At 39.6% G+C, this 26,222-nt stretch overlaps 3 protein-coding genes and 1 long non-coding RNA gene across 6 annotated transcripts in view; 1 reads left to right on the top strand and 3 right to left on the bottom strand.

Annotated features, from left to right (window-relative positions):
- Position 1: 1 nt before the first annotated feature.
- Positions 2-25,198, top strand: LOC146480407 (ribosome biogenesis protein bop1-like). Its single transcript, XM_085109580.1, has 25 exons — positions 2-201; positions 307-453; positions 1,831-2,004; positions 3,047-3,157; positions 3,530-3,570; positions 4,226-4,343; positions 5,904-6,005; positions 7,494-7,601; positions 8,083-8,134; positions 8,268-8,320; positions 10,530-10,588; positions 10,698-10,800; positions 11,789-11,869; positions 12,622-12,691; positions 13,908-14,040; positions 14,524-14,621; positions 20,085-20,173; positions 20,747-20,807; positions 20,911-20,960; positions 21,159-21,233; positions 22,413-22,515; positions 23,032-23,116; positions 23,539-23,646; positions 24,404-24,474; positions 24,802-25,198. Exons 1-25 carry the CDS (start codon positions 148-150, stop codon positions 24,882-24,884), a joined length of 2,229 nt encoding a protein of 742 aa, XP_084965706.1. The 5' UTR covers positions 2-147; the 3' UTR covers positions 24,885-25,198.
- Positions 5,358-7,091, bottom strand: LOC146480409 (uncharacterized). The gene is made up of 3 exons (XR_014864705.1): positions 6,808-7,091; positions 5,898-6,038; positions 5,358-5,475 (listed from the first exon to the last, which is right to left on the bottom strand). It is a non-coding gene; the product is annotated as an uncharacterized LOC146480409 (long non-coding RNA).
- LOC146480408 (adenosine receptor A3-like) lies at positions 14,628-20,076 on the bottom strand. The gene has a single exon (XM_085109589.1). The coding sequence runs from the start codon at positions 16,467-16,469 to the stop codon at positions 15,576-15,578; it is 894 nt and encodes a 297-aa protein (XP_084965715.1). The 5' UTR covers positions 16,470-20,076; the 3' UTR covers positions 14,628-15,575.
- A 151-nt stretch (positions 25,199-25,349) lies between the features above and the next one.
- LOC146480406 (rotatin-like) overlaps positions 25,350-26,222 on the bottom strand; it is a 45,855-nt gene continuing 44,982 nt past the window's right edge. For all 3 annotated transcript variants that reach the window (XM_085109573.1, XM_085109574.1, XM_085109575.1), the window contains exon 34: positions 25,350-25,853. In XM_085109573.1, coding sequence (XP_084965699.1) covers positions 25,759-25,853 — 95 coding nt within the window. In that variant the 3' untranslated portion in view covers positions 25,350-25,758. The remainder of the gene's footprint in view (positions 25,854-26,222) is intronic.

The following is a 26,222-nucleotide window of genomic DNA, read 5'->3' as shown; positions in this document are numbered from 1 at the left end:
GGTTGAAGGAATGGTTACGAGTTTAGATTGCACATGGCGGACGGATTGTTGTGGTTATCTTGGAAATTTAGTTCTCGTTTTAAACCAACGTAAACGATTTAAAGCAATCAACAAGAAACAGTATTTGAGATTTGCTTGTTTTACGACATGCCCAAAAGAAGCAGCGATCATATTGCTCAAAGCAACAAGTCTCCCTTAGAGGTAGGAGACAGCTTAGCGATTACAGTAGTTGATCATGAGGCAAACCTCAAAAAAGGGTCGCAAAGTAGTATTAAATGGATATTTGGGTTTCGGTCTTGATTGCAGGGTGAGGAAAATCTGTTTTACATTGACAAAAACCATCAAGACAGCAAAGAAGATGCAGATTCATCAGACAGTGAAGAGAGTGAATATTCTGGCTTAGGGAGTGAACCCGAAAGTACATCTGAAGATGAAGACAATGAACAAGAATCAGTGAGTTTCCAAATACCTAAATATCAGGAGCTTCGGTATTGTTTCACTGCAGTTAATTAATCAAATCCATTGATGGATTAACTTGCATGGGGTAATTATGTTTAAAATCCAATTTTCAATAATACAGTCAACTCTCTCATAGCGACCACTTCTTGTAAGCGACCACCTCCCGTAAGCGACGACCACTTCGTAAACAACCGTTTTATTTCTCAGGGTTTATTTCTCAGTTAAATACTGTTTCAAGAGCTCTCTCGTAAGCGACCACCACTCAAATTTCTTAAGGGATCGTGATCACTTTTTAGGCCAGAAATTTGACATTCTTTTGTTATCTGTTTCCGGTAAGCGACCACCCAAGATAATCACGTATAATCGTTAGTAAATCATTACTCAGAAGTGGCAAAAGTTCAATTTTTGCCGCTACCCCGGACTTCTGACAGATAATAACAGTTTACAGACAAAGAAGATGGCACTCGATCTTGTGCCTCAGATCGCTGAGTTTGCAGATTATCAGGGTTGCAAGGAGTTGTCCACTGCAGTCACGAAAGTGTCTGATATTCTTGTTGATATGAGGCTTAAGTCACAGAAGCAAACAAGCATTCCAGACTTCATGGATAAGCGCGTGAATGCGACCGAGTAATGTAAATACAGTATCTAGAGTTCAAGTATGTGTACTCCATGTTTGATGTTGTTTTCCAAGGTTTTGTTCGAGACACATTGTCAAGTACTGTACACTCTTCTGTACTTTTCCCGAAACTTGTTGCATGTGAAAAAATCAAATAAATTAGTTTCTATTTGCCTTATTTTAGCGGCAATTAATTAATCAATCCAGTATAAGGCTTATTTTGTTGATCTTTCCCGTAATCGAACACCTCCCGTAAGCGACCACTTTGTTGTGCCCCAAGGGTGGTCGCTTATGAGAGAGTTGACTGTATGTTATGCACTTATCAATGTTAAAGCCCAGGGTGGGGGTAGGGGGGGTAGGGGGCAGACCTTGTGGATTGTGACTTTTTTAGAGAGGCCTGTGTCAAATTTCTAACTTCTGGACAACCATTTAATGTCAAATTCACTCTCTAGAGGAACTGTTTTTCTGCTTACCACATCAAACTTCCGACCTTGGGAGTATGCTCAGCTGACACTGCCCTCCATATGAATTTTGCAGGGGTTAGCCCACTTTGATAATATTTCTTTTGTTTATTCACTTTTGGATTTTATGGCAATGGGATGCAAAAAAAAGTGATCTCAAAGGTTTTACTATCCTTCAAACAACCCAGTTGGAGCAACCCTAATTCAGTGATCTCCAGAGAAAATTAAATAGAGTATTGAGGTTAGGCAATAGACCCAAATTATTAGTGAGTTGTTTCACACGTACTTTTGTAGGAGGAAGAGGGAGGAAGTGGCAATGAGTCTTCAAATGATAGTGAAGAGGAAGAAGAAGATAATGATGACAAAGAGACAGAACATGATTTTAAAGAAGAAAACAACAATGAGGAAGAGAAAGCTACTGAAAAATCAAGCAAGCCTTTTGATGAGGACAACACCTCGGATGAGGAGGTAGTATGACCAGTACACTGGACTTTTATATCCAAATTTGCTTACTAGGTTAATTATCTTGTCACAGTGGCTTGTAGATGTTTACAGTGTGTTGTAGTTACATGTAGTTCCATTAACCTGTCCTTACTTTACAGTAGTTTGTTGATGGTTGTATAGTGGATCATAGTTGTTTACAGTGGATTGTTATTGTTTTCCATTGGCTGTGCTAGCAAGAAATCTGTAAACTAAAGACCAGCTTGCCTTTCATGGTGGGAGACTTAGATGTGCTTCTAATTATAAATTACTAGAAATATGTGACTCTCAAAACCTCGCGAAGCTGGGGCTAAGTGGAAAGCCCTCTTTACTCGTATTGAAGCATCAAATGAGGAGATTAAAAGGTTTCTGAACATAGCAACTATGGAACGCCAACACTGTCATATGTCTTTCGATGTGTTTTATGTGCAGACGTCACGTCATTATGTGCAGTTCTTTTGCGTTTATATCGAGGCATTCTCCCTTTATGTGTGGTTTATACACAAATATATTACAGCTGTACCTGCAAACTTCGTTATATTCACTCTACTTCCCATTATATTATGTGCTTTCTTTTATATATACAGTGCAAGTGTCAGTATGTGCAGTCAAAACTTCGTTATATGTGGTGCATTTTCTTGTTATTTGACCTTTAACGCAGCATTGATTACCGATAGAAAGATCATGAGCTGTGGATGTTCGCTATGGAGCAGACGTCATGTCATTATGTGCAGTTTTTTTGCGTTTATATCGAGGCATTCTCCTTTTATGTGTGGTGTATTTTGATGAGCATGGTCTTTTCATAGTTCCACAGGCTAATTTGCGGTTGAGATCTATTTCTGACACGATGAAATGTACAATGGGCGTGCAGCGCTGTCGTGTTCGATGAATTCTAATGATAAATTATTATTACTTTTCTATCTTGAGAAGGAGAATACAAAGCTGGCCATGTTGTGATTACTGTAGTACATTGGTGTGTGTAATGCTTTTTCTTTCACTTATGCATTTCCTTTTTCTGATGTTATGTCAGGATGCTCGAAACACAATTGGAAACATTCCTGTAGAGTGGTATAATGATTATCCACACATAGGATACAGCTTGGATGGGAAGAGAATTTTAAAACCTGCCACTGCCGATGAGGTTCGTACTAAATACAATTATTGCAACATCGCCTCATTTGAGTACAGAGTTCTCTCTTGTTGTTTGAGGTTCGAGAAATTAATTGTTTCTTCGAAATCTGCCATCAAGATCCTTGAAAAATTCTTCAAGCGTCTCAATACTCGATCCTCGAAACTCAAACCTTGGACATCAATACTTGATTCTCAATACATGTAGCTTCGAGGATCGAGTTTTAAGTCAAGAGTCCTGTCAACTTACATTTGCACGGTACTGTAATTCACACAATAAATTATTATGTTTAACAATGGACATCTTTTGCTGATTATTTAATAAGGCTACATGTTTTCTTTCCTTGTATTTTTAACCAACTTCTAAAAATTACTTTGTTTTCAGCTGGATCAATTCTTGTCCAAAATGGATGATCCTAACTACTGGTAAGATTCAATGAGCATATTTTCCTAGATTAGTTTTCAGTATTATTATATCAGTTATTGTAGAGCCCAGCCATACATGTTAATATAATACAGCCAACAGCAGGCCATTCAAATGTGTTCATTTCTTTAGTTTGTTCGAGCCAATAGCATAATCACACAGTCTGGAATGTTCTGCATGAGGGTTTTTTTTTGTTTGGGCCAAAGTAGAATACAATGAGTTATGATGTGGGGGCCGGTCATAGGGTGGTGTTCCACAGATGTTAAATTTGACAGTTTGGTTTTGTGACACATCACTGAGTTCTGACATTCTGGTTTAAAAGTGGGGGTAACTTAGACATGATACATGATCAGGAAAAAAAATCAATGTGTGATCATTAATGTGAGGAAAAGTAAAACTTGTTGCATCAATTTAGGAGCTATCCAACACTATTAGTGATTTGGCAAATTATGTCATAATGATGATTTGGTGCATATGGCACGTAAAGTTGATAAAATAGGTGCATGAAACAGGGTCACATTCCTCCACCCTGCCCTGCCATTTGTTACCCCATAAATACACTGTAGTACTTTCAATCAATTTCATTGAAAAGCTGTAAGGTCCTCTTGGATGCTGTAAGTGAAATGATATGTAATTGAAAGAATGTACTTAATACAGGAGGACAGTTCGAGACAAGGCAACTATGAAAGAAGTTATTCTGTCCAATGAGGAGCTGGAGATAATCAACAGACTTCAAAATTCCCAGTTCCCAAGTGCTGGATATGATCCTTATGAGGTGAGCTACTAAGTCTCACGATTTTGCCGTGACACTCACAGTTTTCAGTCTCACGACAACACAAAAATCTCATGATAAACAGAGTCACAAGCTGATAGGATTCAATTTCCTTCTATAATTTCATTTTTGGCTTGCTTAGGTGACTTTCTTGCACCATTTCTGTGCAAGTCAATCCATTAAGTTAGTAAACAACCCTAAGTCCATCCATCTGTTTGCTGGAAACACAGTCCATGACCAGTCCATTATGGCGGAAATTGCACTTCCTTTTGATTAGCACTTGTGTTTACTTGGTTTTGTCTGCTGGTTCATCTATCTCCAGATTTTTTTACCTCAGTCTCCAGATTTTCAGTGTTTTGATGTTGAGAATTAGTCTGCAGTATGCCAATCAAAAAGTATTGAATATTAAAGAGTATTCTGCTTGTCAATAATCATTATTGAGTCACATACCAACTTACAACTATTAATAAATATTTATTTATTTTTGTAAGTTGGTATGTGACATTTGTCAGCCTGACAAAAAGACACCTTCATGTCAAGTTGGGGAAAAGACTGTTGTTAGCTGGATTTGGATGATGACATTAGACAAGTCACTTAGCATTTACAATACAATACAATACAATACAATACAACAACTTTATTTAAGTGTCGATATCTTTAGCTTGTAAACAGCCAATTGGGGACACTAAATAATTAACAAAAAAAAAATGCAGTATAGGTAAATTCATAATTAACTAAAATCTAAAATTTAAAACAAGTAAGATTTAAAAATTAAAATTACAAAAAGTTGTCAAGAACTACAAATAAGACAGGAGCCACATTGATCACTTATAAGATCTACAAGGTTAATACGCCATATGGTGGACTTACAGTGCAAGGAACTCAACCGGGGCCACCCAACATTGATGAGCTAATCACAGGTCACGTTAACAACAAAGGAGTCTAGCTTTGGTAGTTTGTAAACCAATCAAAAACGAGAACATTTCTTTAATTTTCAAAGTGTCAGTTTTTCGGTGGCCCCGGTTGAGTTCGTTGCACTGTAAAAGATTGTAAAATGTGCTTTGGTTCAGGTCATTCATATGCACAACCGAATCTCTAAGGTAGACACCACTGCAAGCAGCTCTATCTGTCCAACCTGGAAAGGTATATCCTTGAGCCAGCAACACACTAGGTGATTTTATACCCCAATTACAGCAAATTTGATCACAAGTGAACGTCACAAGTGAATTTTGTCATTGCTGGACATGTCACATCATTCAATTTTTATGCCGATTGTGGCAGTTAAATGCCATTCCACTTCATTGCTGTCCACCATTTTGGAAAGTCATATGATAAAATCTTCAATTTGATTTGTTGAATTAGTTGGTGATTACAGTGACAAGCAGGCACACCAGGCGAATGATGGCTTAGTAATTTAATTGCTAATATCTGACATGCCAGATATCGGTGATTTTATACTGCAATCATTGAAAATTGGACAAGCCAACCCAATTGGACAAGCCGACACAGTGGTGTCACTTTGTCACAAGTGATATTAAACAATATGTTTGTTCTTACCACTAGCCTTATGTGGATTTCTTCACTGGTGAGAAGATGCTTCATCCCTTGAGTGATGCTCCTGAGCCAAAGTCTCGTCACATTCCATCCAAGTGGGAGCACAAGAGGGTGAGGAAATCTTTAGTCAGTAGACAGTCAGGGCTCGAAATAACGGCCGGTCAACGGACAATGTCCGGACTGATTTGGGAGGTGACTGGTCAACCTTTCGTCTTGCCGGTCATGTTGACCGGTCACGTTCAATCGTATTGAAGATGAAATAAATTAAAATTTCCATGCTGTTCAGTTGTTTCAGTTGTAGCAAGTTGCTGTGTATTGTCATTTGCGGAACTTTGATCTGAAATCCTGGGTGAAATGCAACAAGAACTGTTGTTTACAATCCGTAATCCATATTTCTTGAACACTTATGTGTCTTCGGTTCTGGCACACCCAAGTTAAAATGCCTGGTTACTAAGCTTTTCTCGATGAATCTCTTGTAATGAGTATAAACATGGATTACGGGCGGAGTTTTAGGATCAAGATCTCACACCATGATACGTACACCAGAAATCATTATATTTGGAGGCATTTACTGTGCATTCACTTATTTACAAATTTAATGTATACGATAACGATATTTAACGTGTTGCGGCTTAGTCTTACAGACAGTGTACGGTACGTATTAATACACATAAGCTTATTTTCATTTTGCTGCTGTAATTTACTTTTGTTGTTGACAATGAGTGGTTTAAAGTGCTCTAACTTTTTTGGAAATATATTATGCCAGTTTTGGTTCATGGGCCCCTGTTTTAAGAGTTATTTATTTTATATAATTTGACCGGCCAGAAACGGTACGTGACCGAGCTAAAATGAATTGGGCCGGTCATCGTGTCCGGAGACTCTCCGGAAATTATTTCGAGCCCTGCAGTAACACCATATCAGATCACTAATGAGATCAAACAAGGCCTTGTGCCTGATCTATAACACAAAAACTTAAAATTAAGGACAGTTCTTCCTTTTAGTACTGCTCATACATTCTGTGCATAATTTGCTTACCTAAGGACAGTGGCAAATAATTCAAAGCTATTTTTGTGCAGTTTATGATTATGCCAGAAAAGAAGATCTTATAGCAATGGCTATTTAAATCCCAAAAGAAAATTGAAGGTAACCACAAATTTTTCTGAGGTAATTGAGCTTCATAGCAGAAAAAAAATGATGTTTTTTGGTATTTCAAAGCATTTTAGAATAATTTATTATTATAATAAATTATTATGGTTGCTTAATTATCTCTGAAAATGCATGGTTGCCCCCAATTTTCTTTTTGGATTTCAATAGCCCTTGTTTAGATCTGTGTGTGTTGAAGGAACTACTTACAGACCATTTATGGATGCCTTTACTTAAAGAAGACTGAAATAATAATAAACTAATTTCCTATTTTTTCTTTTCAACAAGCATGATGAAATCAGATCTACATCATAAAATTGTTGGGTTTGTGGGTATAAAACCATTTATTTTAATCAAATAACAAAAATGGTTATGAGTTTGGTATTTTCTAAATTTGACTGCAAGTCATTTATCCAATAACTGTTGATGGAATTCTTTACACTTAATGCCAAATAGATAATGAAGATTGTCAGAGCCATCAGGAATGGCTGGATAAAACCAAAGAGAGATGAAAAGGCTGATAAGCCAAGATATTATTTGATCTGGGACAAAGAAGATGACCAGGTTTGTTAAAGTTTGCTTCTGTAGATCAGAGAATTTTAGAGTGGTTTACTGAAAAACAATCTCATAGGCAGTTTTCAGTTAGGCTCTTCAGTCAGCAGTTAGTTATCTGGAAAGACTCTGGGGTATGGGGATGTGGGTGACTATATGCTACCTAACCCCTAACCATGAATTACTTGCCAGAGACATTACACAGCAGCCATTAAAAAAATACTTTTTTTATCTATTTCCCTAGCAACCAACTGCTGGTCACCCTAAGGACTCTAGGGTGGGGTTAGTGAGGGGGGGGGGGAGGGTAAGTGGTGGGGAGACTCACCCCTTCCCCCCCCCCCCCTACACACACCACCAAAAATAAAAAAATAAAAATTCCACAATGCCCCTCCATGGTTTGTTGTTATGAAACTTTGGGCAAAGTACATTTATTTAATTAAATAATGGTTTGATATCACATATTAATAACTTGTATATTATTTTTACCCTGCAGACTAAACCACGACATAAAATGCACATCCCAGCACCCAAAATGAAGCTGCCAGGTATACAATGAAAATGTAATGTAATGAAATGATTTTATGAATGAAAAGTGACACATATTATGCATTTGTGTGAATATATCATTGTTACTGTAAGTTGTGATGTATTTGACATTTGTCGTTCTAATTTTCACAGGTCATGCAGAGTCTTATAATCCTCCACCAGAGTATTTACCAACAGAGGAAGAGGTAAGAAATATGTCCTCCACATGTGTCATGGCTGTAAAGTCGTTAACAAACCACAGGTGGTTCACACAGTCACAGCTAATAATCCGGACCCAGTTGTTCAAAACTGAATTAGGCTAATCCTGGGTTAAATGAAGTTTGATTCGAGATTAATTGAAGGTCTGAGAGCATAACCGACTTATGTCGAATTTTAGCGCGGCTTTCGATTTCACACGGATTTGTCCGAATTTTGGCTCTCCCTGGTCTGGAAAACATTTCGCGGTTTTACAATCGTGGACAAAACTCCTTGAGAAAACCAAACACGAACAGAACAAGAACCACTTGCTTACTTCTCCCTCCCACCCCCTCCCCCTATGCAATGACAACCGAACACCAACAGCCAAACAACCACTCACTTACTGTTTCTCCCTTCATAATTCTACCACAGTTACTTCTCCCTCCCCCCCCTCCCCCTTATGCAATGTTGATGTGGGAAGTGATGCTTGCCAGGAAACTGTTCGTGACCCAAAAGACAACATTGAGTCAGGGGGAGGGGGAGGGGGATTTGGTAGTTTGCTTGTCTACAAGTGAACACGCTTGGAAGGCAAATTTTTTTATAGGTTTTGTCCACGTCAGACTCGTTTTCCAAATTATCGGTAGGCTAAAAGTTTCCACTGTTCACGAGCCGTGTTTAGTCGCATCAGTTGCTGTTTCTATAAGTAACGTTTGAGATGATATCATGGCTTGCTTTTGCGGGTTGTAACAAGCCCAAAATAGATCAAGGCAGTCGGGATAAACAACTTGCGTATCGTACTGGCTAGTTGGTTTCGCTTTTGTTTGGTGAAGTTTGTAAACGCACGACATCTCTGGATCTTTTGAAAACTTATGAAATTGACTAATGCAGTTCACAGGAACTGGTGGAAATGTTGTCCAAAGAATCCCTCCTTGGTAGTGATGACTGTGCCGTGGCGAATTTTTCAATTCGATCATCAAATCCCGCGGGAGCACCAGAGTCAAATCCCGCCATGTGCAAGGTGTTTTGCAAGCCTTAGTTGTGGTTTGTCAGGCTTGGAATTCGGTATGTAACGATTAACTTGACAATTTCAAGGCAATGATTCAATAAAAGTACGATTAACATAAATTTTCAACGGTTAACACCGACTGCTCGTGAAAAGAATACGGTAGATAGTCTTTACCTTTTAATAGAACTGCCGTTAATCGTTGTTAATCGTTGAAATGGCTACATGTCTTCCTGTTAATCGTGTAGAATGCTAGTATTTTGCGTTATCAAGAGTGATATGTCGACAAACGGGACAAAGCTGGATTTTACGCCAGGAAATGGACACATTTTCTCTTGGAGAATGTAACTGTTTACATTTCGGACATTCCTGTCACGTACGTAGTAGTTTGTAACAGAATCAAATAAAAGCGTGACAGCATTCTTTTCGTTGGTCCCGCGAAAAACACCGCTTTCGTGTGCCAGGTTTAAAGACAACGAGTGTATATTGAATACAAGTATTTAATCCTCAGTGCATTGTCCTTTTGGTCATCCAGTGTCTATAATGTTACCGATATATCTTTACAAGATGGTAAAATTTCTCAATGGCATTAATACGAAACACAAAGCGGCGTGAAAAAATACTGGACAATGGTTTTCAATCGAATTGCAGTTCATATGCAAAAGCTTGGACAAATCTGAGCTACATCGAAAAACGGGCTGAAATTCGACATAGGTCGGTTATGCTCCCAGCCCTTCAATTACTTATCAATAATCACTTTAACAAAAGCCTTATTTGCCCTAAAAGTTTGACTTAAAGTTTTCTTTACCTTAAGATTAAAATCAGCTTTTAAAAAGTTATCGAGTGAGATGAAAACCTGATTATTTTCAATCAGGGATTAGCGTTAATTGACTTTCGAACAACCCCTGGTTTCTAGATGCTAGCCATTACAGGCTTACTCCCAGCAGTTCAAATAACTTTGGTACCCATTTCTTATTACACTGTATACCTGAATGAAGATACACAAATATATGAGAGGCAAAGGTTTTTGTCTGCATAAACATCAGGGTTACAGGTCTTAAACTAGTGACATTCAGATCTGACGGCAAATACCCCAACCACTGCACTTGTACTACTGTTCAAAATGTTGGTTCATGTAATTATAACCAATTTTCTTTGGCTGTGTGGTGGTTCAGCTGTAACCAAACAAGTTTATGTAAAATTCTTTTTCACAGATCGCGGCCTGGGAAGCTATGGATCCTGATGACAGACCACAGAATTTCTTGCCAAAAAAGTTAGTTGTTGCCAATATTCACACAGTAATACTTTACTTGTACTAGTTTTGGTTGTGAAGTGTGTGCAAGTGATAAGCCTTTCTTCATTGCTGTCTTTTGTATTTCTAGATACTCCAGCCTTCGTCTTGTTCCAGCATATAACAAGTTTATCCAAGAAAGATTTGAACGATGCCTGGACTTGTACCTGTGTCCAAGACAAAGAAAGATGAGAGTAGGTTTTCCTTTTGGCTTATAGAGACTACCTGGGCAGTCTAGAATAGTCTTGCCATGCTGCAGGACAAATAATCCCTGGTGTGAATGAACATGAATACATGAAACATCCATTAATATCCCTGGTGTCTTTTGCATAAAGTGGTGAAGGAGTGTCACTAAATGTACTGTAATCTGTAACACCCCCCCCCCCCCCTCCCCAGCCCCCAGATGGGATACCCTTGTCCATATGTCCATAATAGGCTGGGTCAGAAATCTGCTCTCTTCCCCTGTATTGTCTCCTATGACAAACTGTATGAAGGTTGTTGTGATCCTGGGCCCAGTTGTTCAAAGCCCAATTAAGCTAATCCTGGATTAAAACAACAACTTTGGTTCGAGTTTAATTACACATCAATAAAGATTTTCAAAAAGATAGATTTTTGTCCCTCAGTTTTGACGTTGACTTTTTTTACCACTAGCTTAACAGTAGAGTTTAAAAACTATCTTAACAAGTGAGCAGAAAACCTTGGTTAACTTTTAATCGTGGATTAGCATTAATCAACTTTCAAACAACCGAACCTTGGTGGCAAGTACTTACGCTATGAAGACCTCAAGTTTGCATCTATCCTTCCATCTCATTCTCTTGGATAGCTGTGATAGGTCTGAATTCATGCCAATGAAGAATAGGCCTGACTTCCCATCAAGTAGATGCCCCAAAGACACTGAATGCATAGATCTTCATTTCAAAGGACATTCACAGTCATTACACATATATTACTCTAATGTCTACTTGTTCCCTAGCTGTTTTTGCAGTAGATTTCTCCAGCATTTGTCCCACTATTGCATCATGAAGAAGACACTTTCTATTTTAAAACTTGTACAACTGGGCAAAAAGGCCAATTGATTTAACTTCTTGTGATTTCAACTTTGTCCCAAGCATAACTTGTTCACTGTTGTATTGTTTTGACATAACTCCAAATGATGCAGGTACTGTTTTCTCTGTTTTGTAGGTCCAAGTAAACCCCGAGGATCTTTTGCCCAAACTTCCAAGACCAAAGGATTTACAGCCTTTCCCATCGACTGAATCTATTGTAAGGGCAATAGCTTACGTTCATTTGGCATTAAAAAATAGACCAGAACTGAGAAGTACATGTATAACTGTGTCAAAGTTAAAATCTGAGAATAAGTACGATATTTATGAAGGATAAACAACAATGCCCAAGAACTAGAAGTTAATGCATGCACAGAATCGAAAGTTAGAACAACCTTGACCAGCATCATAGGAAAGTATTGCTCAGTAACGTTCATTGAATGATTTCAGAAGACAGAACTTTGTGTATCCTAAAGGCCGATTTAGACGGTACAACTTTTGCTTACAACTGTCGCGTGTGATTTTTAGAGCGCGTGCTGCTGGCGTCATGCAAAAAAAAAAATCTCGTCATTTAACATTGCCTGAACCTACGATTGTTGTAGGATTTTAAAACATCCTACGACATTTTTTTGTTACGTGCACGACAATCGTAAGTGAATTATAGGTTTGATTTGCACAAAACAATTCGTGTTGTAGGCCTATTGTAAGCTTGTCGCATGTGACAAAGTCATACCGTGTAAATCGCCCTTAATAAACAGTACCACAGTAAAGTTCTCTATTTCTTACATTTGGATGGTCACACTTTAGGACCCTTTAGTATTACAGCATACACACGAGAAAGTAATCCTGATAATCAAAGGTGACAATCTGTTTCGTGCACCAGCTAATGACCCTTCACATAATATGGTATTATGTACATGTAAATTGTTGAGAGTAGCAGTGAGGATGAAATTAATTAAAGTTTCCTTGTAGGTATACAAGGGTCACACAGGTATGGTAAGGTGCATTGCTGTTGACCCATCAGGACAGTGGATAGCATCAGGTTTGTGACTTCTGTCAATTCATGCTAACGGGGCAGTGTTACCTGTTTTTTTTTTGTATAATTTTACAAAGCTAAAAGACACATCGGAAGTAGCAGTAGGTAATCCAAAAATAATGGTTCAGTTTTGTTTAAAATTAGTCTGCCAGTTTGTATACTAATCCAAGAAGTACTTTTTTTAACATAAAAATCCCATGATACAGCCCGTTTAAATGTAATTCCTGTTGCGAGTGTAAACAACAACAACAACAACAACATTAACTTTATTTTTACAAACTGAAAAAAAAAGGCCTTTGTAGCCCGCAGTTAGCAGAGCTATTCTAGGCGGGCTACTTAAACTGACAATATATAGTTAATAAGCTCGCACACACACCCACACACACACAATTAAATAAATAAATGAGCGAATAAATAAGAATAAGTAAAAGAGATTTATCGAAATTTAACATTTCTCGCTGGGTCAAGTAATGTTTATTTGGCTGTGAGATATTTTTTGCATGCCTAACCCAAGGAAGACGCGTTCATCTTCTGACGGTACCACCTAGAACGCCGTCGTGTTAGCCCTGTAAATTAGTCCGTCTCTGCCATGTGTTTATGCGGGTTAGTTGATCCGACGTAAGCTCTCTCGATGAGCACTTAGTGGCTCTTAGAGCAAATGTCGTGTTAAAATATTGTTTTAATAATAATTAAGAAAAACGTAGTTTTTTCTCATAGCAGAGCTGTTCTCTTGAACAGTCTCCCAAGGAACTTAGAACGGCCGGATACCTGGGCCTCTCAGTTTAAAATAGTGGCAATGGATAGTTTTCTGTATCGGACACAAGGCAAACACACAAACCAGTTAATAGAGTTTAACATTTTCTCTTGTAAATAATGATTCAGAATTGGATATTTTACCATCTATACATGAAGCTTTGGTGTTGTACGTTGTTGTTGTTGTTTTAGTTACGTTCACTAAGTAATTTTGCTGACTAAGCATTTTAAGTATTTTGACTGTTGTTCTTTCTTTTTTTTTTTGTTTGTCTTGTAGTAATTGAAATAACTTGCCAACTCTCTCTTTTATAAACCTCTCTAATACGCGAGCTTGGAAATAATAAAGGCACACACATTGTAGAACATATTGACACAATGCTTTTCAGTCAACAGTCTACGCAAGTTTGCACGGAGAAACAGCCTTTCGTTCACTGTACATGTTCCTTTCTTTTCCACGTTTTACCACCAGGAGGTGATGACAAGGTAGTGAAATTCTGGGAAGTATGTACAGGAAGGTGTCTCAAGACTTTACAGTGTGGTGGTGCTGTGCACAGCATGGCGTGGAACCCAAACCCTTCTCTTACTCTTCTTGCAGTTGCTGTGTAAGTTTTGTTATCTCAATGAGATATTCCATGTGATTGCTTTTTGGGAAGGAACACTTCATACACTGAGGGTAGGGGACACACGACAGCCGTGCTGTCTATAACAAGCTTTGAAAAATTGAGATGGCGTAATTGGATAAACGTTATCTGGTCAGCAGCGATTTATCTGCTGGTTAAGAGTTATCCCCCCCTTGAACAACCATGGTTGTACTTTGACGTAGCAAGAGGCACAAGGTACTGAAGCCTAGCTAAGTATTTACTCCTGACCATAAAACATTTCGTTCAGCGCAGAGAGTGAAGTAGCCAAATATAATAGCCCGACACTGCATTTTCTAACTTCATTTCTTTTTCGAATTGTAGCAACATTTATATATTCGTTTTTAAGGGAAAAGAAAAGGATTGATGACCAAGCAGCGCCCACTACATGTATCTCCAGGCTTTCCATCACTTTACACAACAGGGCTTTTTTTGTTTCTTTTACAGAGAACACAGAGCTGTAATATTGAATCATTCGCTTGGTGACAAACTGCTGTGTGCATCTACTGATGAGCTCATTGAATCGTACGCTGCTCAAGGGGAAGGTAATAAAAACTGCAAGGGTATATTGTAAGATACAGTGGAAACTTGGGCATAAGAAAATCTCAAAAACCGAGCTCTACCACAGGAAGGGTGTTCCAGTAGCTTTTATTTGAATGGGCACAGTTGTGGTTCGCCAGGAACCAACATCTTTTACCTATTTGTACAATTCAGTAAACTAAAATGTTTTTCTAGTTATGTTGTATCAAAACATCGAGTTTTTTCTCTATCTGGTAAAACTAAAAATTCACTATGACACTAAAAGATGGGCCCAACCTCGGCGTAAAAAGTTCACGATACGCAGTCACCATGAACGTCTACCGTAACACTAGCCTTACCATAACACTCGCCTTAACCCTAATCGTAATCGTAATCTTGGTCATAGCTCGAATAGCTTTTATCCTTACGCTAAACCTAAGCCTAACATTTCGTGATTGTGTATCATGTAGTTACAAACAAAAGCCGGTAAAACTCACGGATGACGTAAAATAAAGAACGTACAGGAAAACATTATTTAAGAAATTAAAGCAAGACTTGTGAGATTTAAACCCCACAGGCGACTGAAAGGGGAACTGTCACGGCGATTTCTCTGTGTTTTGGTCAAAACTGCTGAGGTATTTCACAAGGTACCTTTTCTCTATCATAAAACTGCTCTTAGAGCACCGAGAAAGAACAGCTATTGTAAGTTGTTTGGCGATTTCTCCAAGATACACGGGAAGAAGTTTAAAAAATTGGCCAATTTTTTCAAGTTGCAATCCATCTTAATCCTTGCCATCCGCTTCCAAAGATAATAAATATTAGTTTCTGTGTCCTGGCAGAATTGTTGTTAACGAAAATGAGCCATTATTTTAAGCGATGCAGAATGTTTTTTGGTCATGCAAAGTAACACTACAAATAGGTGACATAGGACAAGATAAAAAGCCATTAATTGTCACTTATATCTTCGTAGCATAATTCTCTCAGTTGTGACAAAGTAACATATTTCGCAGTGTGGTCACGATAGCCTGTCGAATATGTCTCATCTTCCAGCAGTAAATAATAGGATTCAGAGCTGAATTGAGAAACACTATGGTCCAAGCGTAACAGTACAGTTGCTTTGTAGCTTTAGTGTGTCCAGAAAGTATTACAACAACCTTCATACACATCTGCGGCAAATAACAAGCCAAAAAGACGAGGTATATGTAGAATGTTCCAACTGCAGATTTTCGCAGCCTCGCAGCATTTACCGGCGTCAATTCCCTATTCCCGGCTACTTGTTGTACTTGCAGAACTTGGATTTGACTTCGGTGGCCTTGTACGGCCAAGTGTATATTGTAGTTAAGAAATGTTGCAGTTAAAACACAAACAACCTCAATGACGGCATAAATCAAGAATATAATATTTACTGGGATCCACATCCTAATTAACGATAGAAATGCGCTGAAAACCCAGATTGAGATCGCCACTGCAGTTACATGCTTGTGAGTCACAAGCTCCTGGTATCTCAGATGAAGTTTGATAGCCAAGAACCTATCTGCACTGAGAACTACCACGCCAAAAAACGACGCATAAGAAAATAAATTCGCTGGGATGAGGAACGCGACGTATGTGGCACTAAAAGATGGATCGTTTTTGGTGCTAGGTGTCAACAACACCACGAGAAGTGCGATGTACAAAGGTTGAACCAGTAAGCCAACGCCGAGGTCAGACACAGCCAGGCTGAGAAGCAATGTTTTTAACGGCTTTGATAACGACAAAGATTTCCTTATGGTGTGGATTGTTACAATGTTCAACGTGATGACGGTGTGACACAGGAAAGCGTTGAAGACGCAATTACTGGTGTACGATAAATAGAATTCCTCACCTTTATCCATTTTGTAGAGCTTTAGAACAGAACAGTTGAGTGTTAAATTCCCAACTTTCGAAACTCGACCTGGCGGAGCGAACCGAAGTTCAGCTTGAGTCTTTGAGGTTCTGGTTACAAAGCACAACTCAGTCCAAAGAGCGCAGATGTTGAAACACCTTTTATGTCAGTTTCGCAAAGTGGGATCATAGATCGGGTTTACCAACTACCGTTGATATCTTTACACTGTTTTCCTCAAATGGCTGAATAAATCCATACTGGGAGTTGAGAAAAATCCAGGCGAATCAAACAAAACAAGCAATTTCAGTTTCGAGATCGAGCTTAGAACAGAACACCGAGTGTAGAATTCCCAAAGGCACTTTTCGAAACTCGACCTGGCGGAACGAACCGAAGTTCAGCTTGAATCTTTGAGGTTCTGGTAAAGCACAACTCAGTCCAAAGAGCGCAGATGTTAACACCTTTTATGTTTCACAAAGTGGGATCATAGATCGGGTTTACCAACTACCGTTGATATCTTTACACTGCTTTCCTCACATGGCTGAATAAATCCATACTGGGAGTTGAGAAAAATACACGCCAATCTAACAAAACAAGCAATTTCAGTTTCTTGTGACATTTGCGTATATCAGATTCATGAAAACAGAAAAAAAAAGACAATGACTGATTTGAATTTCTTTTTCTTTAATAAGATGAATTAGGAGACCGCCACTGGAGCATTGACATTCATCCAATGCAATACCATTGATATTTTGTTGTGTCATACGCTCAGCTATTGGTCAAGTGAGTCTGCGATGACACACAAGCTAGTTTCCCACATAAATTAAAGTTTAAAAGATGAAAAATAAAACATGATATAAGTGTATATAACATCGCTTGAGGTATCTGAATACTAAGATTAATATAAGCTGAAATCGCTTTATAGGAGAAAAACAGTGGCATTGAAATGACAAACATTAAAAATGACAAGTCTTAAAAATCACGTTAGGTCAAGATTCTTAAAACTATTTTAAAAGCCTTATAAATTCTGATAGTTCAATGTGAATCTGATATGGAGTATTCTACAGTTTCGGTGCGAGATAACGCCACGATTTCAGTTCGTAGGTAGAGGTATTAACCCTTCGCAAACTTAGTCGAAAAGCGAGCCAGGGTGTTTTGCAATTAACCCAAAATTAAAACACCGGCATTGTTAGTGTTCAATAAATCTTTTGTGCATTTTTCATTTATCCAGGCGCGTAGCTAAGGTTTCGATAGGGGTGTTCGTTGAGCCCCAAATCTTGCTGAGCGCCGGCGCTCTTACGAGGGGGGTCCGGGGGCATGCTCCCCCTGAAATGTTTGAAAATCTAGGTTCCCAGAAACCTTATTTCCTGCATTTTGAGACCCATTTTAGGCAAATCACAACTTTGTTATACAGCAGCTTTTTAAGCTATATACATCACTTCGACGGCATAATTGTTTCAACTTAAACAAGAAAGTTCAACGTACATTCCGCGCCCTGTCAAGTTCTGATAGCTATTTGATCTGCTGATAGTCATACACCAAGCTGGTAAACTGCATCATTCTCGGGTGTAGGCCTTTGAACAAATTGACTATCTCGTCAAGATTGACAGGCATATCATATTTGATATGCACTAGAGCCAGGGCGGACAGCCTACTCTCTCCTCATTGCGCTTATGGAACGTTCACATCCACAGGTGAATGTTCTCAGGCGAACTTGTACGTAATTGCGCGTGAAACTCAACAAGGCTTGAACTATTAAGTTTGAAGTGAATCTCATTTCGGAACAATGCCGCATTCAGAGAACAAAACGTATCGCAAAGCATGCTTTTCTATGGCTTTTTCGGGCAAAAAATGAAACGTCACTAAAATTAATCTCCAAGGGTTCTTGACAATTTTTATTTTTACTGAGGATAAGACATAAGGCCTAAAGAACGGGTTTATATCTCTATTTTTCTTTGGTTGATGTATTTCGACCATAGGAACTTTATTTAAAAGTTTTTCTTCCGCCATTATTGATCTTCAAAGGGGGTTCGTTCGAACCCCCCCTCCTACGCGCCTGTTATCGTTAAAAATAACTGTTTGAAGAAACCGTTTCCAGCTGTCATTTGCAACAAAGACTATAGCTTGACGTTTTTTAAATACGGATCTCAGGGGCTGATGGTCTGAAAGACCCATCCTGCGAAGACACCCAGAGGTCTTTTAACACGACGGAGCGAGTTAATTTGTTTGCGAATGTTGCTGGCCATCTGCCATCTGCTACCCATGTTGCTCCAAGTTTAAATATTTTCAGAATTATACAGAAAACGTTTATCGATTCATATTATTTAACTATTCCTGCTTTATATGTAAATATACGTTGGTGAACTTACAATTTGTGATACCATTCAGATGGTATCACAAATTTATTTAAAAGTCAAAGCTCATAGGCAATACGGAATAAGGACCTGCATGCAATTACTTTTCGCCGCCGGAGTAATTCATGATCGGAATGGACAGGTGACCTCAAGTAGCTGCTTAATATTAAAGCGAGTCCGTCCACTGCTGCGCTTTGCTATAGAACACATCGATGTTATTGTCAAACTTGCTGTGTGTGTTTGTTCGATTTTACTGATTGGCCAGAGTTGTTTTGACTGCTGTATAGGCCATTTTCATGATGCATACGTCATTTGAAAATACATCATTTGTTTCCCTTTCGAAACCCAGAGGGGAGTAAACAGTAGTTCTAACCATCTCAAGTAAACAAACAAACAAACAAACAAAAAAAAACCCTGAAGTATTCTGGTATTTGTTAGACCGTTCACAGTCCCCCTTTTTTTCCGTGGGATTCTCGAGACCGGTATGCTTCGATGGAGCTGCCGCCATCTTGGTTTGTAAAAGCGAGCGCGATCTGTGGAGAGTGTCTAAACTACCGAGGGGAGGGGAGCGGAGCGGGAGGGAGGCGGCGGGAAAAATATTTTTTCGCTTCCCATCCCCCACTCTATACCAACACCCACTCTCGCTCCCCTCGGTAGTTTAGACACTCTCCCCAGATCGCGCTCGCTTTTACAAACCAAGATGGCGGCAGCTCCATCGAAGCATACCGGTCTCGAGAATCCCATGGAAAAATAGGGGGACTGTGAACAGACTGAACAGTCTAGGTATTTGTAGTCAAACAACACCATCTTGCAAATGTTACTGCGCATACGTTCTGCGCATCTGGGAGATACTCGAGTTTCCTATGGGTGGTGCCTTCTAATTATGCAGAGAAAGCAGAACTTAGCAAGTGCTCTTGGTATCCAAAAAGAAAATTGGGGGTAACCATGCAATTTTCAGAGATATTAAAGCTTCAATTTGGAGAAAAACGCCATACATTGCTTTTTATGTTACTGTTTTTTAGAATAATTGCTGCTTAATTATCTCTAAAAAATGCGTGTTTACCCCCAATTTTCTTTTTGGATTTTAATAGTCTTTGCTGGGATCTGCTTTCCCCGCATAGTCATACACCGCGCAAAAATACTTATGTATTAGTAGGCACCCTCCTTAACAAGCGAGGTTTCAGTGTATGAGCGCATGCATGCATGCCTTCTTGAGAGGTACTGCTGCCCTGTCCCACGTGCATGATACATCTTTTCCTATTTTTATGTCCCAGCCGGGCCGAAGGAAGCTGGTGTGGAGTGGTCACTTGCTACTGAGGAGGAGTACAAAAACGGAGAACGTTTAGTTATAAAACATACCAAGGTAATGCTGTCTAGAGATAATGACCCACACTGTCAGCTATCCCTCACTAGACTGTAAGCATTGCTGTTTCCACCCACGGAGAGTCGAGCGAGATGAACACACGAGCGCGCGTGATAACCTCCTTCCACGCGCAAATGCGTCGCGTGGCGTGGTTGTGGAAATAGCTTTATTTTGTGGTCTGGAGACAGAGATTACTAGTGAAAGAGGAGCACGTGAAACACACTACGTTGTGATGCGAAAGTTTCTGCAAATACCGAAACTGAGGCTTATTAAAGCCTTGAAACAACTTAACAGATTCCAGGCTGATCGTACAGTGAAATTGTGCAGTTTGCCCATGATTTCCGCCCTCAAGGCGGACTAGGAAAGCAAAGCTCTGCGTACGAAGGTTGTCCAACCGACAAACATATTAAAATACCTTTTCAGCTGTTCGAATACCCTTACATCTAGCCCACATATAGTTCCGGTTTAAAATTCCTCCTGTTTGTTCAAGTGGCCCTCGCATGGACCACTTTAACAATTGATAGTCTGCCGTTCCATCGCTCTTACTGGCTTTCTTTTAATGTTTCTCCATAGGTCATATCGCAGATCACGTGGCATGGAAAAGGAGATTATTTTGCTACTGTTATACCACAAGGTGAGGAAAACGTTACTCTGTAGGAATAAATAAGTTGAATTATTGAGTCCTATTTACTTGTTAAGTTTCTCTTACTGACTTATTCTGTTACTTGTTTTCGTAGGTGGAAACAAATCGGTGTTTATCCATCAAATGACCAAGCGTCGAAGCCAGGTACTTTTAATCGTCCTTTCATTTCTTTTGTTTATCAAAGGGCGTCGACCGGCAATCTAAAGTAATTATGTTCGTTTGACTTAATTTACTCGTTCAGAAAGAGACCACCATTTTTGCCGCTCGATGGGTCCTGTCAGATTAAAGTAGTTTAGTGTAGGCTGTCCGTCTTAACCAGATTTATTTTCCTTCCCCATTCAGTGTCCCTTCAAGAAAGCCAAAGGACTTGTCCAACGCGTGCTGTTCCACCCAGCAAGACCATTCCTGTTTGTAGCTGTAAGTATTGCAACCCAAGGTCACGTGCACAACTAAGTAAGGTAGCACAGTCCCAGTTCATTCAGTTGCATGATAATTTTTTTTAATCGAGATTTAAAGTTGAAGAATTTGAGCTGGTCATTTTCATTTGACAATGCCATTTCTCCAATACTCTCGATGAGTTGTCGAGAACGTCTTGAGAGTACGCGTTCGTTCTTGCGTACGCGTATGACTTTTCAAACATCTTATATCATGGAACGGCTGCGGTCACACAGTCTGCTCTAGGGCTGGCCGTGTCCTGTACGGAATTAGCAATTTCATTTTCAGTGGACTAGAATCAGGATTGCTTGAATCCTACATCAGGTGATGAAACAGTTTTATACGTGAGCGTGCACTCCGCCTATAGGCAGGCATGTTTCAACTTTATTCTTGCTACTAGAGATGGCCTGCTTGTCGACTAGTCACAAGCTCTGTGAACATAGCTTATCTAAAATTCGAAATTGTACTGGTACTTTATTTCACTCATAGCTCTGTTCTCAAGGCCCCTTTACAGGTCACACTAAATTTGGCAAACTCCTGTTGTCAATCTCCAAAAAGTTGACAAACGCAGGCTTTCACGCGGCAAACCTCCAAAACACCTTTCTTTTTCTTTTTCAACAATTTTTTTATCTGTCTACCTAGCGTTTGAAGTAAACTTGGCCAGAGATCACATGCCAGAAAGTTGTTATCGTTTGCGAGATTAGAGGCTAGTTCAATTGTCGCCAACATGTTGCACACTGTAGTGTGTGTGAAGAGGCCTTCAAGGTCCCTACCCAGCCTCCTTACCAGGCTTCAACGTGCTTATCGAGTGAAGTGAGCTTTATATCGGAGGTTTGGAGCCGACCGCGATGGGGCGCATTTTTTCATCAGCCCAGACAGGTGACGTCTCATTTCGACTGCGTGCTAAGGACGATTGGAGACGAGGTTGGTTTCTGTCGTCTAAACCAATTACTAAAGCTGGTATCTTCGAATCTTCGTCAAACCGACTAGTACGAGGCCACTGCACCGAAGCATGGTTTGGTACCATGAACGAAATATCACACTGTTGATACCTTAATACATCATATCATATCATATCTATCAAAATTGCAAGTAAAAGAATGAACTTTTTTCGAGTATTCTGTCAAAACTCTACTTAAAACTTGCTTTGTTTTCCTTTAGACCCAACGTTTTATCCGGGTATACAATCTCACCAAACAAGAACTAACAAAGAAACTCGTTTCCAGTGTGAAGTGGATTTCCAGCATGGCTGTTCATCCCAAAGGTAAGTCAAGAATGATAACTGTAAACAGTTACTAAAGTCGGTTAATTTTGGACCTCATTGTCAAATTCGCAAAACGCGAATGGAAGCAAGTGACGCGCGACTTATACGGTACGCATGAGCGTCTGATAATCCTTGCTTTTGCATTTGCGGTACGTCTAAAACGCGCTTGACACGGTTTGCAGTTGCTGCATAATCTCATATCTAAGTGTTTTGGCTTGAGTACGTAACCAACCCTTTCCCTGGGAACTCGAAGTTCTTGGAAAGTTGGTTGAAGTAGCCTCGACAGAACGGTGGCGGTTTCAACCTAGAAAAAACTGTAACCCAATCGAATGGTCGTTGTGGATTACGCTTGAACAAGTTACATCTTATGTTACTAGCAGCGCTTGTAGTTCTGAACAGTTATTATTACCACGGGAGTTTACGAACATTTTCCAAAGGAACTTTAGATTTTCGTCCTATAGAATTGTGTTTTTACCACTGATTACTGATGGCGCTGGCTTTACCTTTTTTCCTTAGGTGATAATCTGATTGTCGGAAGCTATGATCGCCGATTATGCTGGTTTGACATGGACCTATCCACCAAGCCATACAAGACACTAAGGTTAGAGATGACGATATAGGAACAAATGATCTCAAATAATTTTTAGCGAGCGAGATTGAGGTCGTGTGTCTTGGGGACCATTGAACCTTTTTAATCTCGTGCCAATTTTGGATGAGGTTTAAAGCGAGCCAGTGGAATATGATTAAGAAACAACCAAAATCATTAAAATAACAACAGCAACAACAACAACAACAACCAAATGCACACTGATAGAAGGCCTTTCAGTCAATGAGATATTTTCGGTAATTCAGTAATATAGTTGGGATCGCATAGGGGTAGCAGACGGACATAGAACAGCAACGGAATTGCGTTGTGATCATATGAGGAGATATGGCGTCCTTGAATGAAGGCAAAACATGTTCTAGCCACAAGATTCCTCGTTTCCTTCATTTAATTTTCCCCTTATTTTTCTTTTTTTTTAGGAGTCACAAGAAAGCATTGCGCCAGGTGGCGTTTCATCGTCATTATCCTCTGTTTGCGTCGGCCAGTGATGACGGGACGGTTATAGTGTGTCACGGAAGAATCTTCAAGTAAGTAATAATACCTGTCAAAATGGATTAAACAGTTTAACAGTTGAAGCAATATCGCATCATTCAGTTCCCTGGTTTCTGTCACCGTTTGGCCACCCACAAGAGTGATCACAAAATCGACACAAGTTCTTGTCACTACAGTACGAACTTCCGCCTGCCTCTCTAAAACGGGCAGTTCTCTTTGTCCTGGAGATACCAAAATTCATAGAATCTTTACCTCTATAATACGGACTCTGAAATGCGGCAATTGGGGCTGTCCCTTTGGTGTCCGTATTAAGGAGATTCGACTGTACTTTTTTCTTTACCTCGGCTGCATAGGTTGGAGCACTGAAATAGCATCTATTTGGGAGCACGTTTGACCACCCATAAGTTCTTGTCGCGCCCTGGTCGTTTGCGGATCTGTTTCGAGTGGGCCCGCACTGCAGTTAAACCGTTTCATGTAATATATCAAACACGAAACACAGTGTTTCATCACATATCAAACACCGAGAAGAGAGTTGAAAATACGACGCGTAGCGGAGTATTTTTGACGAACTTCGAGGTTTTTGATATTGTGATGAAACACTGTGATGAGTGTTTGATATAACTTCTCAAACAAACTGATTTTGAAGGAGAAATTAAGGATGCAAAAACGAGGAGTTTTTCATCAGATATCCAAACACGTCACGGTGCATGATTTCCTTTGTCTTTGGCTTTTGAATTATTAATGAGTTTGAGAAGTTAGTAACTAAACCGATCTTCTGTCCTTTTCCCCCAGCGATTTGATGCAGAATCCACTGATAGTTCCCGTCAAAGTCCTCAAGGGTCACAAGGTGAAAGGTGATCTTGGTAAGTTGACTGGCTAAGAGGTCTGATTCCAGAACATCGTTCTTGCATTTACGGCATTAACAATGTTTACAAGGAATTTTCTCATCTCTCTTTTTTTAGTTTTTTATTTCTGTAATTAGCTTTTTTTTAAAGGAAACCTTGGAATTTTGGGGCAGAGCAGATGAACGGTAATGTGCTTTCTAGCTTAATTATTCAACTTTCTTCTGGTGCGCAGTTGTAACGCCGAAGTTTTGTAAAGAAAGATGTCAAGGGTGTGAAACACAGTAAGAAGTAATAGCGTGTGGCTTTAGTGATATTGAATTATACCATTTCATTCATCCATTATAGGTGTGCTGGACTGTCAGTTTCATCCAAGTCAGCCCTGGATCTTCACAGCTGGTGCAGACCATCTTATTCGACTCTACACATGACATTCCCCTCCGTGGCCATCCCCAAAACCAAATGATGGAGCTCCAAAAAATGTGTCATTTGCAAAGCGAACGATCATGATATGAACACTTACGACCCGATCGAGCCAGTGGATCTTTCTGCCTTGACGTCATCCAGATCAGCTTTATGACACAAGGGGTACAGTTAGAAGAACAAAATTGCTTGATGGAACTCCCATCTCCAGGAATTTTGTTTCGGCCCAGGAACGTTGTAGCAAAGATTCTGACATCTGGAGCGAGCGCTCGGGATATATTTAAGGTACAAGTACTCCTTCACGTAGTTGCCAAGGGCGAACCTGATTTCCAGAGAAGTGAGAATGAAGGATTTTTCTCGAACGAAATGAAACTTGTTACGATTAAAAAACTTTCAAAACGAGAGCAAGTGGCAAAGACACATCATCCTCTCCCGTAAAGGAAGCGAACTTGGACTTTTCCAGGTCGTGTTAGGTAAATTGTACATTTATTTACAACGTTGCACCGAGAAATACTTCACAGTGCTTTCGCGTCTTCAACTTTTTCTCGACGATGTAAAAAGAGTTCTAGTCATCCTGTAAAACCTTGCTTGTATTTCATGGCGAATACACGGTACAATGATTCTTTTTTTGTTCACCCGTTCTCTATAAAGTCTCTTCAAAGACCTTCAGTTTTCTCGTAACTTGGACGCGTAAGATCGAGCGTGCTAAATATGTAACTTCTTTATAAAGCGTATGACTTTCAATGTATTACCCCGCACGAGATTTCTCGCTAACCATTTTCTTCCTTTGGAGAAGTTTGATTTATCTCTGAAACCTTATCAATTCTTCCTGAGCCATATGTATCGGAAGCACTATATACAAAGTAAATAAATATGTGGAATTTACAAAGTTTGATCCGAGAACATTTTCTGTAGGATGCTGATACTCTCGTGGCACATTTTGCTGTACTTGTCTTCCACACTTGGTTGTTCACCTCCTGAAATAAACGATAGCGAGAGATGATAATGAGCCAGGCGGGAAAATATCTGACTTAGAGGTCACAGCATACTGACTGACAGTATTGTAGTCTTTTCTTTGCCTACTCCCTGTACGGCTTTCTCGCAGGCTCTCACGATTAATTCGTTTCGGTGACGTAACCGAGGCCAACGGCTTGTTCGCCGAAACGTGACCACGTGACCCGAAACGGATTAGCCGAGGCCCAGCAACTAGGCAAGTCCTTTCTCACGGTAATCCAAAAATTTGGAACAATTATTATGGAATAAACGACATACTACACGCCCTCGGACTGGTCCAAAAAACTATAGAAACGCTCGCCATACCCCTAAACTGCCATAATACGGAACAC

This window comes from Pavona decussata, unplaced genomic scaffold, assembly GCF_977016875.1.
Source record: "Pavona decussata unplaced genomic scaffold, jaPavDecu1.1 SCAFFOLD_53, whole genome shotgun sequence".
Classification (NCBI taxonomy): Eukaryota; Metazoa; Cnidaria; class Anthozoa; order Scleractinia; family Agariciidae; genus Pavona; species Pavona decussata.
This window is presented reverse-complemented; position numbering and strand designations above follow the sequence as displayed.